The following is a 17094-nucleotide window of genomic DNA, read 5'->3' as shown; positions in this document are numbered from 1 at the left end:
TACTGTTTGCCTGAAAATTGGGCAATGTGCATGGCTCTCAGAGGCAGGAAACATGCCTCTACCATGTTGGACTTGGTGGAGTCAACAGGTAGGACCATGGAGATGATCCTAGCCATGCCTGCTTAGGATTAAAAAAAGCACTTCTGATCAGAAAATAATTACAGATATGCAATAAAGACAGATGAAAAAGACCTCTGAAGGGTCACAGTGTTGGATAAATGTACATAGGCTTGGGAAAGAGAAGAGGAAAGTATAGGCAGTTATAAAAAGAAATACCTTTAAAGAATAAAGCAAAATCTTTAAATAAACTGAGTACAGAGAATCATAGGTTAAAAGAGTAAGGAAAAATAAGTCATGTATATGAAACATACACAGAGAGTCTAGATTATGTATATTATTGTGTTTTCTTTGAATTTCTGACTGCTAATGAGCTAAGTACAGAGAGACATTTCATTGTACAAGATGCTAAGCTAAACCAACATATATATATATATATATATATATTAAAGGTATTTTGACTTCAAAATATGGGTCTAAGGACATGCTGCTTTGGAAAAGAGGTTCTGCTTTTGTTTCCACAGAGGATGAGAATCTACATATTCTTTCTAGACTAATGTGGTTTGACAGAGCAACATCCCCTGAAAATTTTACATAATCCCCCAAAATTACTTCACCCAACAAAAAGCAGGAATCAGTTTGAAGAGAATTATGCTCAAATTTCATAAATGATTATTTATGAATCTTTGTTTACTTTTAAAGGGAGATATGAAATAGAGATAAATAATTTGCATTAGTATAGATCTTGGCTTATTGATACAATAAATTTTGTTATATGTATATTTATTTTCTTGATTAAGGTATTGTATTTGTGCAGGTAATATTAAGTTAAGAAATACAAATTAATTGATAGTCATCTATAATAGTCAAACTTGTAGTAATGTTTCTTAGGTTTTCTAGGTGTACAGAGATATATTTTAGATGGCTGGGTATTCTTCAAACTTTTCAAAAACTAGCAGAACATAATATTTAAAATGTTTTAGTACTTTTCATGACAATGAGACTCATCTGTTCCTGGTAGCACAAATATAGTTCAAGAGGATAATGGGCATCAAAGAGGCTCCTTATGGAGTTGGTTAGCCATATGGGCAAGAAACTGCTCTTTCTTAAACTGCTTGATGTTCTGTCGTATAAACTGGACATGGCCGGGCGGTGGTGGCGCACGCCTTTAATCCCAGCACGCGGGAGGCAGAGGCAGGCGGATCTCTGTGAGTTCGAGACCAGCCTGGTCTACAAGAGCTAGTTCCAGGACAGGCTCCAAAACCACAGAGAAACCCTGTCTCGAAAAACCAAAAAAAAAAAAAAAAAAAAAAAATAAACTGGACATGTAGGACCCACAGAAGAATGACTACTGAAGTTTCTTAAAGAAGATGAGACAGTCTTCCAGAGTTCCTGTTTCATGAAAGTGTCTGCCAGGCATTCTGCAGGATGCAGACGAAAGTTACTGAAAAACTGCCAATATAGGTGGAACTGTCTTTGAAATTTCCTGTTTCATAAAAAATTTTGCCAAACTCTATGGGCCTGTAGGTTGAAGATGGGTGCCTCAATGGTACAGAAGAAGTTTGGGTGATTGTCCAGGCAGCAGGATGCCTCTGTCAATTCTAGAGTGTTGAAAGTTGCTTACAATGCACTTCCTATTTACTTAGGCAACATTTTATTTTTCTGGAGTCTTTGATGGAGTTGAGGAATAGATAGTTATAATTATAGTTTTCCTCAGTTATGATAAAAGATAAGGTAGATATAAATATTGTAACTGTAATTCTTGCTTGATCCCTGCTTTGTTATAGATAATTTTACCTTGTTAAAGTTAAAACCTTCCTCTTTATTTAGAACAAAAAGGTGAGGTGATGGGGAATTCCCCTCTGCATGCTGTGAATGTATTTAGTTAATAAATATAGAAGCTGCTTGGGCCAACTACTGAGCAGAATAGAGTAAGACAGGAATTCCAAGCAGAGATAGAGGGCAAAAGCAGGTGGAATCAGAGAGATACCATGTAGCTGTTAGAGGAGACAGACACCAGAATCATTGGTAGACCAAGAATTCATGGTGATGTACAGATTAATATAAATGGGTCAATTTAAGATATAAGAGTTATCTAGAAAGATGCTTAAGTTATTGGCCAATCAGTACTTTAATTAATACAGTTTCTGTAATTATTTTGTGTCTGGGTGGCCAGGAATGAACATGCAATCTCCTCCAACATTTTACCACTGAGTTGTCTCCCCAGAACTTTTAAAGGAACCACCATGTATATGTTTTATTTCATTTTAACTGATTTGTTAACATATTTTATAACTCTGCTTTAAACAAAGTTTTACATTTCCCATGCTAATATAGAATATGACCAGGAAACTCTTAAAATACAAAGTCTAAGACTAGGGTGTACATGAGATGTAACTATACTAGTGATTTATACAAATATTATATATAATATATTCATATTATATATAATTATATATTATAATGTTATATATATTGACTCATCAGTATTAGATTCAATTATTCTAAATTGAAATAGGATTGATGAGTGAAAGTACAAGATAACCATGGATGACTGCAAATAAGTTGTAGTAAAATGACCTGGTCATGTACAATCCTTGTAGAAAATGGATAAGCAATTGTGAAAATAGTATTTTCTTCCTTAGGAAATAACATACCGTTCATGTTCATAAGATGTAGTTAAGCCAGCAACTGGAAAATTATCACAGGTCCACATAAAGTTTAAAAAAAATAGAAGGTACTCAATAAGGGATAAACAGAATGCTATGTATGCAGCTTTCTTGACAGTTATCTTGAACTTTTTCATAATCAAGCCACCAATTAAATATCCAATGCATATTGGAGGTAAACTATAAACACCTATAAATGCAAATAAAATAGTATTAATAAAAGAGCAGAAAATAAATGTTATCAATTTTTAATACATTTTAAAGGTATTATTTATCTCTAATATACAGTGATCCTAACCTCCACCCACTCACATATTTCAAATATCCCATAAATGTCACTTTAAAAAAACTTGGCATTAATTAATTATTTGAAGCAAGTTATAAACACCTTATAACCATCTCTCTCTCACATACAAACTCTCTCTCTCTCTCTCTCTCTCTCTCTCTCTCTCTCTCTCCTCTCTCTGATACACGCACACACATACACTAGGTATTTCATGTAGTTCTTTCCACTCGATTTATAATTTGACTTGTCCCTAGGTAATTTTGAAGGTCACTGTGGATTCCATGCTTGTCAAGTGTAGAAATTTTTGTAAATTGCCTATGTTACCCAGAATTCTTCCTTCCTTAGTCACTTCCCCAGCCAAAAATCAAAGAAAAAATTTTAAAAAATGAAAGAAAAAAACGAAACAAAAAAACAAAAAAATAAGACTATTACATATTTTTAAAGGTTGTGTCTGAAATTAGTATCAGTTCGAAATTTTTGACAATATTAAACATAATTATAAATCTTTATGCAGTAAAATAATCATAATTACAGTGATTGTGCCAACCTGTTCCAAATAAATATTAAAAATATTGATTTAACACTTTTAATATTTTAAAGATGTTTTATTGGAGAAACTTTCCAGCCCTATAACATACCCATACAACATTAGGAAATTGCTTTCTAGATACTATTTGCTTACTAGTTTACACAAAATATGTAGGAAATAATGTTAAGCTAAATAAAAAGTGTCTTCTATGAAAACCCTACAAGTTAATAAATTAAGAAGCACAAAAAAAAGAAAGAGAAAATCCTGCCTAGTTTGCATTCATACAGCAGCAGCCCCAGAGTTGGAAAAATTTATCAGTCCTTTTCAGTGCCATGCAGTTGTGTTTAACTTTATCCATCTGCGGATAGGGACTTGAATTTTCAGAGAACTCCCAATAGTGTGGATGCTTTCAGCCTATGACTGTCAGTTTTCAAGAGTAAATGAATCCAGGAAAGACCCAAAGATAGGTAGGATCTCTGGATTTGGTACACTAACAAGAAAGGCAGAGTGTGGTTGTCCAGATTACTCAGACCACCAGGAAACCAAGTAACCAAATTAGGAATAATGTATAAGGCAAGAATTGAAGGCCAGAAAAAAAAACCTGGGAGTAAGATACATAATCCCAGTGACTGAAATCTATATTCCTCTTTGAATTAACATATTGACTATCTAAAAATTGACTGACATAAGGACCCCCAAATATTTCCGTAATGATGATGATTTTCATTCAGATAGGAGAGAGAACAGAGACGGTATTTCTGCCCTCTTCCTTTCCCTATCCATTCTTGATTTACCTGGAGACTGGAATGAAGATATTTACAAGTATGGTAGCAGTGTTCAATTTTCTTTCAGTTTCCTGGTCACATCATCACCTTGTTAAGCAAGTCCTAGGGGATACTGTTCATAATATTCCTGGAGAAAGGGGAACTACTGCTACTGAGATAATAAAAATACATACCTATGAGAAAGATTATCTCTGCAGTTGATTTTCCATATTGCTGTTCCAGGTATTTTGGCATAAAGGTAAAAGTAATGATAAATGAATTGACCTGGAGCACACTTATAAGTGTGAAAAGCATATAAATCGGATTGCAGAAGAGGCTTTTCATGAATGGCAAGAAATCTGAAACAAGAGAGTGTCAAGATCATCAACATAACTTAGCCTTGCATTTTATGTTCAGTGTTCTCCTAAAATTTTATAAATTCTGCATTGTGACACAAATACATTTGATAAATCTTTACCCCATTGGGCTGAAGTTCTATGTCATTGTTTAAGGTGCTCCTGGAAGTTAGTGCCACAACTGGCTTTGAAAGAGAATGAGAATCCAGATATGTCATCAGGCAACCTATAAAGACAAGGCATCCTATCTGTGGTTACATTATTTTATTTGTTTTCCCATTTTTTCTGTTAATATCCTGCATTAACTAGAGAGTTATTAGTCTTTTTCTCTTGAATCTGTAAGGGACTCTCTTTGATGAAATTTGAGTTCAGATACTGATGCTATAGTACTTGATACAAAAATAAATAAGCTAAAATCTTAGGAAAGCTCCAGAAATCCCATTGCAGTTCAGCCAACCACAGCATTCCTGCTGGATTTCACAACAGACCATTCATTAGAAAGCACATAGTGATATTTTTAACCATCTCAACACATGGGTCTCACTGTAATAAAAGTCTACTCATTTGTTGTATTCCAAGCGACTTCCAACTAATGTAATTGGAACTCCTCCTTGTTTAAAAGGTGAACGTCTACTTTTAGTCCATCTGTAGTAAATGGATTATATCTCACAGAAGGTAATGAACTCCACACTTAGTAATCTCCTTTTTCATCTCTATGTTTTCTATCTTGATTTTCTAATTTTTTACTATTCTTAATAAATTGCCTAACATTTTTGATAGTAAAGCATCAAGAATAAACCATTAAGAAGTATAGGCATAGAAATTTAACAAAAAGAAGTGAAATTTAGTGGCAAATCCATCTTTATGAATGACAGGGTTACAATCAGAATTCCCAGAAGCTTTTGAACTCACCTGTGTTTGCTGACATCCCTGTTCTCCCAAATAATTTTCCACAATTCACGTTGATTTTCTATATGTCTTATACTATGCTAAGTGCTTTCCTAGTTTTGAAAATCATGTTGACCTGGCAGACCACACAATCACACATAACAATCAATATTAGCCCTTTCAGGAAAATCCTTAAAATGACCATGATTCTAAAGCCGCTGAACTAGTTTACAGTGTTATTAGCCCAGCCATGGTCAATAGTCATTAAGAGAGATGTGTCATTGGTGTGGGAGGTCCTTCTGTCTATGTATTGATTTTATTGGTTAATGAATAAAGAACTGGCTTGGCCTATAGCATGGGAGGAAAAAGGCAGAGTTAGAGAAATGCCATGGAGCTGTCACTAGAGATAAACATGCTGAAATTTTGTTGGTAGGCCACGACCTTGTGGTGATGAACAGATTAATAGGAATAGGTAAAATTAATACGTAAGAGTTAGCCAATAAGCAGCTAGAGCTAAGGGGCCAAGCAGTGATTTAATTAATACAGTTTCAGTGTGATTATTTTGGGTCTAAGCTAGCTGGGTAGCCTGGAAGAACAAGCGGTCCCTCCTTCTACAAATTGGCATCATCATGGGTAACTACATCCATGTAAAATCTAATAGGGCTTGAAAAGGAATTCTAGACAAAAAAAATTCAGAGTTTAACACAACTTCTTGCTGTTTGCTGGTGGCATGCTGCAGGTTCTTTAAAAGAGGTTCTTCTTTTGTTTTCACAGAAGATGAGAACCTGTGGATTACTTCCAGACCAATATGGTTTGATGGAACAAGACTTCCTGAAAGGTTGCTGGGAACCCCGCCACCCCCAAATTACTTTGCCCAAATGCTGACTGAGATTAACCCAGCACACAGGATAAAATATGAAAGACAGGGTTAACTAACAATGCCCCCAAAGCGCAGGAAACTATTTGTATAAAAGTACATCCACATTCCCAAATATTGTCTATAAATGTTTGTTTACATTCAAAGGGGGATATAACATTGATATGAATAATTTGCATTGGTATAGATCTTGGTTTATTGATACAAATTTAAGGTCAATCTTGTTATATGCATATTTCTGATTTTTTTTGGGGGGGGATTTTTCGAGACAGGGTTTCTCTGTGGCTTTTGGTTCCTGTCCTGGAAATAGCTCTTCTATACCAGGCTGGCCTCGAACTCACAGAGATCTGCCTGCCTCTGCCTCCTGAGTGCTGGGATTAAAGGCGTGTGCCACCACCACCCGGCGTTATTTCTGATCTTGATTAAGGTATTGTGTTTGTGTATCTCATAAAAATGTAATTTATAATTAAGAAATATAGGTTAATAGCTAGTTATCTATAACAGTCAAGCTTGTAGTCATGTTAGATAGATTTTCTAGATGTACAGAGATGTATTTCAGATATGTAGGTATTCTTCAAATCTTTCAGAGACCTTCAAAATATGGCATTTAAAATTTTTAAGAAATTAGAACCTTTCATGACAGTGAGACACATCTGTTCCTGGCAGCACCAATCTACTTCAAGAGGAATATGGGCTTTGAAGAGGTTCCTTATGGAATTCAATAGCCATTTGGGCAAGAAACTGCTCTATCCTAGACTATTTAACTGGACATGCAGGACCCATGGAGAAATGACTGCTGAACTTGCCTAAAAGTGAGATGGTCCTTCAGGGTTCCTGCTACATGAAACAGTCTGCCAGACATTCTGCAGGACACAGAAGAAAATTACTGACAAACTGCCAATATAGGCAGAATTGTCTTTGAAGATTCCTGCTTCATGGAAAAGTCTGCCAGATAATAAGGGCCTGTAGGCTGAAGATGGATGCTCCAGTGGTACAGAAGAACTTTGGGTGACTGTCCAGGCAGCAAGATGTTTCTGTCAATTGTAGAGTTTTGAAAGTTGCTTACAAGGTGCTTCCTGTTTACTTAGGTAATATCATATCCTTCTGGAGTCTTTGATGGAGTTGAAGAATTTATAGTTATAGTTTTCCTTAGTTATGATAAAAGATAAAGTAGATATAAATATTGTAACTGTAATTCTTATTTGATACCTATTTTGTGATATGTAACTTTACTATGTTAAAATTAAAGCCTTCCTTTTTGTTTGAATAGAAAAAGGAAAGTGGTGTGGGAAGTCCTTCTGTTTATATGTTGCTTTTATTGGTTAATTAATAAAGAGCTGGCTTGGTCTATAGCATTGGAGGAGGAAGGCGGAGTTAGAGGGATGCCATGGAGCTGCCACCAGAGTCAGACATGTTGAAACTTTGCTGGTAAGCCACAACCTCATGGTGATGCACAGATTAATATAAATGGGTTAAATTAATATAAGAATTAGCAAATAAGAATCTAGAGCTAATGTGGCAAGCATTGATTTAATTAATATAGTTTTTGTGTGATTATTTTTGATCTAAGCTAGCCAGGTGGCTGGGAAGAACAAGCAGCCCTTACTCCTACATGTGGTTATTCAGTGCATGATGCTATTGGAGGTTATGAGTGGTGGAAAAAATAGAGATATCACCAATAAAATTTTCCTCACAATAATTTGCACCAGAATATCACAGAAACCCAAGAACATAATAAACTGCTACCCTCATTTGACAGGTAAAGAAATAGCCCCTGCCTATCCTCCAGCTATTTTAAGAATTTCATTCTTAACATTTTAAGAATTTCAGAACTCAAGCCATGCCCCTCTTGCACTAACTCAAATCTCTTGAGAATACTACAGAGGTCACCTAAATACAAGGGTGAAATTAGTGCCAAGGCTCAGTAATGGGCAGTCTTGACCACTCAGCATCTCACAGATGCACCACTGCTCTGCACCAGAAGTTGATAACATTTCTGTTTGTTTTACAGCAGTCTGCTTCATGGGGAACAGTTCTCATGTAAACTATCACACACCTTCAAATACAGAGGATTATGTTACCACTCATGTTTTTCCTTTCAACCTTTTAGTTTTTGGTTTTTCAAGACAGGGTTTCTCTGTAGCTTTGGAACCTGACTTATAACTCATTCTGCAGACCAGGCTGGCCTCAAGCTCACAGAGATCTACTGTCTCGACTTAGAATTCTGGGATTAGCGGTGTATGTCACCACCACCTGGCTATTTTCTAGTCTTAATATCAAGGATACTCATAGCTAAACTGACATTTTTCTTAGCAAACTATAATGTTACCATAGGACAATGTTTTTCTCCCATTATCTTTAACTTTAATTTCTAGTTATTAATGTACTTTTTAGCTTGGACAAATATTTTATGTAAAATAGATTTTTCAAAACAGTTGAGAAAACTTTCTCTTATTGAGTGTCCAGATTGACTTGAATTTTTCAAAAGTCTAATCTAAGATAAGATGTTTATAATAATGCCCATTGTTTCCAAGGGATAACTTGGGAAGAAGTTTAACACATCTGAGTAGGGACCACTAATGACAAACTATTTTAAATCAGCGCAGAATTTACCTGGAAATGCTCAACTAACTGCAAACCCATCTAAACCAAATGCAGGATTTAAAGTTTTCCTGTTTACCTTTGGTGATTCCACGTTTTTTTCCCTTGGCTTTTTCACAGTGTTTCTCTTTTTCATTGCTTTTAGTCACATCTTCATTATCCTCTAGTCCTTCTTTTGGAAGTGTTTTGGGAAGGAAGAAAAAGGGGATGCTGATCAGGACATTCACTCCTGCACAGATCAGAAAGCCGATCCACCAAGCACCGACCCAGCGTGTATCAGTGAGAGTTATGGTCAGGTCATCTGTGGAGAAAAACAGATGTTTTGTTAGCTTGCATCATTCTTTCCTGGGTAAACTGTAGAAAATTAATAAGGATCATAATCCATCTAAACACAAAATTTTTATATATTTTGTAAACTATTCTCATGTTTGCTCTTGTATTTGTTTGAGCCTTGTACTATGGTGCCCTGCTTCTACTTCCTAAATTCTGGAATTATAGGTATCTGTCACCAGGCTGGGTGAATTCAGACCTTTAGAAAAAATGTCTGAGCCAGGCAGTGGTGGTGCACAACTTTAATCCCATCATTCAGGGAGGCAGAGGCAAGCAGATCTCTGATTTTGAGGTCAACCTGTTCTACAAAATGAGTTCCAGGACAGTCAGAGAAACACGGAGAAACCCTGCCTCAGAAAGAAAGAAAAAGTGTCTGAGATTATTCAATTGGGTAAAGTTAAAATTATCAAAGAATAAAAAAGTTCTGGATTATTATATTATTATACATAGCATAATAGTTAAAAGTTCATTTTTAAAAGAGAGTAAAAAGATTTGAGACATATTTAAGAAACCAGATTTAACCTAGTGAATTCATATCTGAAAACAACACAGTGATTGAAGAAGGGGATTGGAGAGACCGTTCAGCAATAACTAAGAATTATTGCTACTATTGCAGAGGTCTTGAGTTCTATTAGCTGCACCCATATCAAAACTCACTACTGCCTGTAACTATGATTTCAGAACATTTGAACCTTTTTCTGACCTCAGCTGGCACCCACACACAGTGCACGCACACACACACACAACATATATATATATACATATATTAATATGTATTAATATATAATATATATATATTAAGACAATAAAATATCACATGGTACACAATTGATTTTTTGTGTACTCATTAAGAAAATCAACTAATTTAATCTAGCAATATGTGGTGATATGTAGCCAGTGGCCATGTCATAGGAGCTGTAGACAGCAATAGATCTTATGGAATATAGCCCAGAGGATGACAAAGCTACTTAGGTACATCGTGGAGAGGCAGAGGTCCTGAAGGATTTCTTTCCAGAATGTCCCTTGTTTTGTTCTGTGATTCCTTCTGTTTGCTGCTGCCATATTCCTGCTGTATTTGTTCAGTGTAGTTACTATAAGAAGGAATTCTACTCTATCTGGTACATTGTTATTGTTCTTGAGAAAAATCCCACCCTTCACTGGGCAATTAACTTGTATATAATAATTTTTATAAGAGTAATGATGTTTAGTTGAATCAATGATTTAATTAAAATTTGAGCCTAAAAGATACATGTGGTTAAGACAATTAGTAAGATGATTAGGAACATGATTTATGTTATTCTGACTATTGTTCCAATAAGAGGTATTAAAAAGACAAATATAGGGTAAAAGTCACCTTTCCCAAATATGGGATTTGCAGAGGATGGAAAACAAGAACAAGGAAGTTTAATGACCTGTAGTACCATGAATTATGCCTGTGAAAAAAAACAGGCTGATGATTAAAGTAAACAATTATTTCCCTACACCCAAGGTTAGGTCTGAGTTCCTTGGTCACGTAATTTCAGAATTAACCACACCACTAGTATGTGAAAAAAACTGAGAAATAAAATTAAATGTCCCTATTGTGTAAGGAAAAATAGATGGTTAGCTGACCACTCATTTAGTTTCTCTAGAGTAGAGCTAAAAATAGAAATATGTACTGAAACTGCAAAGAGCAATATGGAATTAGCTGAAATATACATAGCTTGCTGAAATTTTTTTTCAGTAATAAAAGAAAGAGTCATTGCTTTGGAATGAAGATATTATGGTGGGAAAATTAATATAAATAAAAATGTTTAATTTCTATTTGTGGGCTTCTAAGGAAGACATGTAACTTTTGATCTTAATGAAATTTTTTTCTTATGTAAAAATTTTGTTTTTGAAAAATATATGAAATGTGAGGTAATCTTTTATTGCATAGATATATTTGGATATGAAGTATGAAAGGGCTAAGAAAAAATAAAAGATAAGAGAAGGGGACATGTTGAAGGAAAAGCATCAAGAAAGAGAACAGAAGAAGCAAAAGGAGAATACCAGGAAATTATCACAGGAGAACAACTGGAAGAGGAAATAAAAATGACAGGGTGAAAGAACTGAACAGCCAAAGAACTGAGTAAGAACAACCAACAGAAAAAAAAAAATAAAACAAAGAATTAACCTCTGGCCCTCAGATAAAGTTCCCATGAGTGTCTGTGCATCTGTCCAGTAGTTTACCTGCTCTACAGCTCCCCTCCAGTTTTACTGACATGGGGACTGGGCCCCTTGCAGCAATATACTTTTGAGCAGGTAATGATTATGTCTGTCTGTTATGTGAAACCTTTTAAATCAGTGCTTATCACATAATAGAAAGATTTCTTTCATTATCCACACTGACTGCCTCATTGAGAAAAACTTATTTGAGTAAATTGTTTGAGACCAAAGGTGTGGCTACAATGTGGTGAGAGGATGTAGGAATTTTAATGAGGAGGTGGCATTATATCCTTACCTCTGCTCCTCTTGGGTCTGCAAATTGTAAGCAGTGATAATTTGCCTAACTGAGGATCAAAGGAGGCAGTGGTATATTAATCTGGAGCATTCTTCCACACTCTAGAGACTATATTATATAAATAAGATGTATTTTACCTGTATTCACAGATCCAATGTCTACATAAAGGGTTGCACAGAAGGATGCCAATAAAAGTCCAATCAATGGGCCAATGACCATTCCTGTTTCTAAAATACCTGGAAGTAAACAAAAATAGGAAGTTATACAACCACACAAAGAGTTTGCTTGCACACAAAAGCCTTGACTATGAATAGTTTTAGATATTAGATTTCTTTTCCTTCCTTTGTAGAGCTGGGTATCAAATCCAGTAGCCTATCCAAGCACTCTACAACTGAGCTATACGCCATTACTTTAGGTATTCTTATATATTCGTTATAAAAAAATTAAGCTTGATATGTATGTTACATGTAAATTTATACACATATATACCCATTACATGTACATATATGTGTTGCATGTACATACATTGATTCTATAAATATTAAGAAAGATGCTCCCATTGTTTCAATATAGAATGTCCCTCAGAATTTCATGGGTCACAGACTTGTTTTCCAGGGGTTACCACTGAAGCCTGGAGTAACTACCAATACAGAGTATGATGGCAGGTGTTCAAGTCATCTGGAGTAGAACCATAGCCCCTTCCTCATTCTCTTTCCCTTCCCACTCACAAGATGAATGGGTTCACTCCATCATCCTTCCTGTCATCATGGTGAACTGCCTCATCATAAGCCTTTAAACCACACAGTCCAGCAACATAGACCAAAACTTCCAAATCTGTGAGCCAAACAAATCCTTTCTCTTTATAAAATGTTATCTTAGATATTTGTTAAAGTGACAGAAACCTGATTGACACAAAAACTTTATCACTCAAAGCTACATTCCACATTCTCTTTCATTCTGAGTTAAGGCCAAAGGCTGTACAATCACAGGCAGTCCTGTCAAAGGCAGGATATGAGCAAGGTCCTTTTGATGCTTCTATAGCCATGTTTTCAAGGGTTTCTGTGATGGCTAGCTTTAATTGTCAACTGTCCTGCCTAGAACTCCCTGGGAGGAGAATATTAATAAAGTGTTGTCTACACTAGGTTTACCTGTGGCATGTCCATAGAAGACTGTCTCAATTAAGTTAATTAATGTGGGAAGACCCAGTCCACTGTGAGCAGGACCATTCCCTAGGCAGGGAGTCATCAACTATGTAAGAGTGGGGAAAGAGCTGAGCACAACCATGCAAGCAAAGACATAAGCATGCATACGTTCACTTTCTGCTCTTGGATCTGTGACAGCAGCCTCAAGCTTCTGCTACTGTGACTTCTCTATTGTTATGAAATTATAAGATAAATGAACTCCTTTCTTTCCAAGGCTGCATTTCCTCACAGAAAAAGAAATGAAACTAACACAGTTTTGAAGTGTGATCCAAAGTAGTATTATTAAATAAAAACTCTGAGTCACATATTAGGGTCAAAGCTGAAATATCAGAAAAATAAAGCAGCAGCCACAGTCACATTTTACCTCTGTGAAATTTCATACCTAAATAGAAAAGATTATTGGCAAATCAGTAAGTCTTCAAATAGTGACTAAAGTTATTTTTAATTTAAATCATCTTGGTTAATCCTAACCCTATTCCTCTCTTCTATTATCTGCTTTCATTTTTGTTTGTTCTTTTGTGTTAAGTAATATGTATACATTAATTGAAAAGTGTCCCTATATACAAAGTTATGGGTTTATAAACAACTACAGATGGAATTACTTAAGAACATATGCAAATTATTCCTAATAAGCTGAGAACAGTTAAGAGATAGCAGAAGTAGGTATACACTCAAATGGCTCTTCCCTTAAGATGTATACATTTTAAAAAGACATTTTTAAGTAATACAAACAAAAGATCAACTTGGATAGTTATTAAAACCATAAAAAACCTGCCTGTCTAGGCCAAGAAGTTATAACAAAGGAAAATGTGTCATTAACTTCATAGAGAATCAGGTTGCAGAGCCCCAAGTAGTAAAAGAGAGAAGATGGTAAATAAAAAACCAACTATTGAACATAGTAGAGGAGACATGATTAAAATAGTATTTGATAAGTCTTATTCTGCAAGATAGTTTACAAGAATACAACAAAAGAAAACACTAAGTGCCAGGCACAAGGCTCAACAGGTAAAGGCATTTGTCCATCAAACATGACCCAAGGATCAGAGTTCAATATCCAGGCCAACTGTCAAAAGCTGTTATCTGAACACCACACTGTCAACAAAATGCACACACACACACACACACACACACACACACACAGAGAGAGAGAGAGAGAGAGAGATACAGCAGTATTTTAAAGTACTACAGATACAAAATGGCCAATAATGAAATTTTAATAACTTATAGATGCAAGAATGATAATGAAAAGCAACAACAACAACAAAAAAACCACAATTGAATCTAAGAAACATTTTCCAGGAAATATTGGTGAATCTCTAATGCTTTAGGGATAATGTGATAGCAACAGAAGACTGTAGGTTTAGAAGGTTAGCGGGCTCTCCAATAGTGAGAGGCTGATTGAAAAAGTGGCTTGTCTAGAACTATGATTTTTAATTCTTCCATTAAATAATCTTTAAGACCAATGGTGGCATAGCACTCAGCTCAGCATTGTGCAAACCATAATGTGTCCAAATCAATAAATGTTGGTTTTTTTTTTTTTCCCTCTGAGGACTTGTTTAGCTAGTAAAGACTCCAACTCTGATTTTCAAACTTACCAATGTATAAAGGGGAGTTTTCAGATTTGGCAAAATCTTCTATGTAAGAAATACCCAAGGGCATGATGGGAGTTTCACCAATTCCACGGATAAGATTTCCTACCATTACATATATCCACATTAAGGATTTAATTTCTTTTGAACACTCTATATTAAAACAAGAGAAAAACAGATAAGCATTCCAACAGTCAAGTGTTACTGAGAGTTAATTCAAAAATTTCTTTGTTTCTTGGGTCACAAATCTATGATGACCATGAGAGGAGTGATGTAACTGTGCTGTGACTCACTGAGTCACCCCTACTGCTTATTTTGGGATATTATTTATCAACGAATTATAAGAGTTATTTATGCTGGAACCAATTCTCGCTTGGGTGGGAAAGATGACTCTACAGATATATACCTCTTCCCAATTCAGTATTTAGTGACAACACATTGGTTGTGAGAATTTACATCAAAGAAATATGCAAACATTAAAAACAAGGACTTTTCATCACCTCTAGGGACTCAGTTTTCTGCCAACCAATGAACCCAGTAAGTTAATGTATGTCCTGCCTCATTCATCCACAATTCTGAGAATTAAAAAAAAAGCACATGTGTGTATGTCTCTGATAATTCGTGCTGTACTGACACAACACAAGGAAGATTGATAGAAGTTTGAATTCCCCACAGCCTCAATTACTTTGTAAAAACTAAATATTGTAGCACAAATAATAACCCCAGAGACAAATTTGGGTTTCAACCCAAAACCCAGAAAAGCAGAGCAGGAAAGCCACTAGAGAAGTCTTACCTCTACCAAGTCTGGGAGACCTCAGATTAAGCCCACTAAGCTTCTCTCCTCCCATTTTGTATTCTCTCTAGTGCTGGGATTAAAGGCGTGTGACTCCCTAGGACTGGAATTAAAGGTGTGAGCCACCAGCACCTGTATTTGTTTCTGCATTGATCTTGTGTAGCCCAGGGTGGCTTGATCTCATAGAGATCTCTCTGGTTCTGTCCCCCAAATCCTGGAATTAAAGGTGTGTGTCACCATTGACTGACATCTAGTGGCTTTATCTTTGTCTCTGGTCTTCAGGCAAGATTTATTTATCAATATACAAATGATATAACACTACAAAATATTAAACATATTTTTTCTAAAGATTCTGTCTTTTACTATTAACCAAATATTCCAAAGGATCAAACAACAGATAATCATTGAATAGCAGATAATGAATCTAATAGCACTCCATAGACTTCCTGAGAGTAGTGACGTTCTAAGTCTTGGGGACTGTTGCAAATTCTGTGGCATGAATCTACATAAGATGGAAAAGTTCTGGCCTGAGACAATCCTACTCAGACAGTATCAGACGATGTGTTCAGGAAATGTGTTGGGTCTTTTAGCATACGTGACTTTAAAAATGTTCTTTAAAACGTATGTACCTTAAGGAGCACATGTGCATCACGTGTGTGCAGGTGCCCAAAAGGGCCAGAAAAGGGCACCCAATTCCCCATAACTGAATTGATAGGGGGTTGGGGACAACCTGATGACAGTGCTGGGAACCAATCAGGCCCTCTGTAAGAATGGTATGGTGCTCTAAATGGAAATCCCCCCCCCCCCCAGAGGCTTGGGTATTAAATATTTAGTCTCCAGTTAGTGGTGCTATTTGGGGAAGTATAAGAAGCCTATCACTGCAGATCAGCTTCCAGAGCTTAAAGCCTCAGCCTCTGCCCCAGTTTGCTCTTTCTGCCTCATGCTTGTAGTTGAGATGTGAGTTCCTCCTGCTGCCTTTCTCCCTGCCGTGATTGATTCTCATCCCTCTAGAACAGTCATTATCAACCTAGGGATCACATCTCTTTTAGGGATCATATGACCCTTTCACAGGGCTCCCCTAAGAAAATTTGAAGACATAGATATACATTATGATGCATAACAGTAGCAAGATTACAGCTACGAAGGAACAACAAAAAAACTTTTAGGATTGGTGGTCACCATAATACGAGGAACTGTATTAAAACGTTTCAGAATTAGGAAGATTGAAAAGCATTGTTGTAGAATCTTAAGCACAACTATGTTCTTCTGTGTGTAAGTTCCCTTTTGTTATGGTATTCTATCATAGTAAAAGAAAAGTAACCAATACATGCAACAAATACTCAGTGGTCTCTGCTTTGGTTCCTGCCTCCAGGTTCCTGCCTTGGCTTCCCTCATGGTTGGGTACAATTTATAAGATAGACAATCTCTTTCCTACCTGAATTGGTTTTAATCCATGTTTTATTATAGCAACAAAAAACCAAACTAGACCAATCACATAGATCTTATCATGGGTCTAGATCCATCCTTCCAAGTTGTTTTCCCTTGTGGGATTAACTCTACAATGGTGCTGGAGTAGATATCATTTTTAATATCCACTTTAAGAAACAAAGGAGTCTTAAGTATATTCAAACTTAGGAAGCAGAGAATTCTATATTATTAGACAACTCTCTT

At 35.8% G+C, this 17094-nt stretch overlaps 1 protein-coding gene across 2 annotated transcripts in view; it reads right to left on the bottom strand.

The window, feature by feature from the left end:
* The window catches only part of LOC130869744 (solute carrier organic anion transporter family member 1A5-like), a 40246-nt gene that overhangs the window by 13158 nt on the left and 9994 nt on the right, over nucleotides 1–17094 (bottom strand). Inside the window, exons 5-9 of one of the 2 annotated variants that reach the window (XM_057762166.1) lie at nucleotides 14637–14783; nucleotides 11977–12075; nucleotides 9107–9328; nucleotides 4500–4664; nucleotides 2711–2916 (exon numbers count right to left, since the gene is read on the bottom strand). In XM_057762166.1, the coding sequence (XP_057618149.1) occupies nucleotides 2711–2916; nucleotides 4500–4664; nucleotides 9107–9328; nucleotides 11977–12075; nucleotides 14637–14783 (839 nt within the window). The remainder of the gene's footprint in view (nucleotides 1–2710; nucleotides 2917–4499; nucleotides 4665–9106; nucleotides 9329–11976; nucleotides 12076–14636; nucleotides 14784–17094) is intronic. The other variant, XM_057762159.1, reaches the window with a different exon arrangement.

This window comes from Chionomys nivalis, chromosome 1 (genome assembly GCF_950005125.1).
Source record: "Chionomys nivalis chromosome 1, mChiNiv1.1, whole genome shotgun sequence".
Classification (NCBI taxonomy): domain Eukaryota; kingdom Metazoa; phylum Chordata; class Mammalia; order Rodentia; family Cricetidae; genus Chionomys; species Chionomys nivalis.
This window is presented reverse-complemented; position numbering and strand designations above follow the sequence as displayed.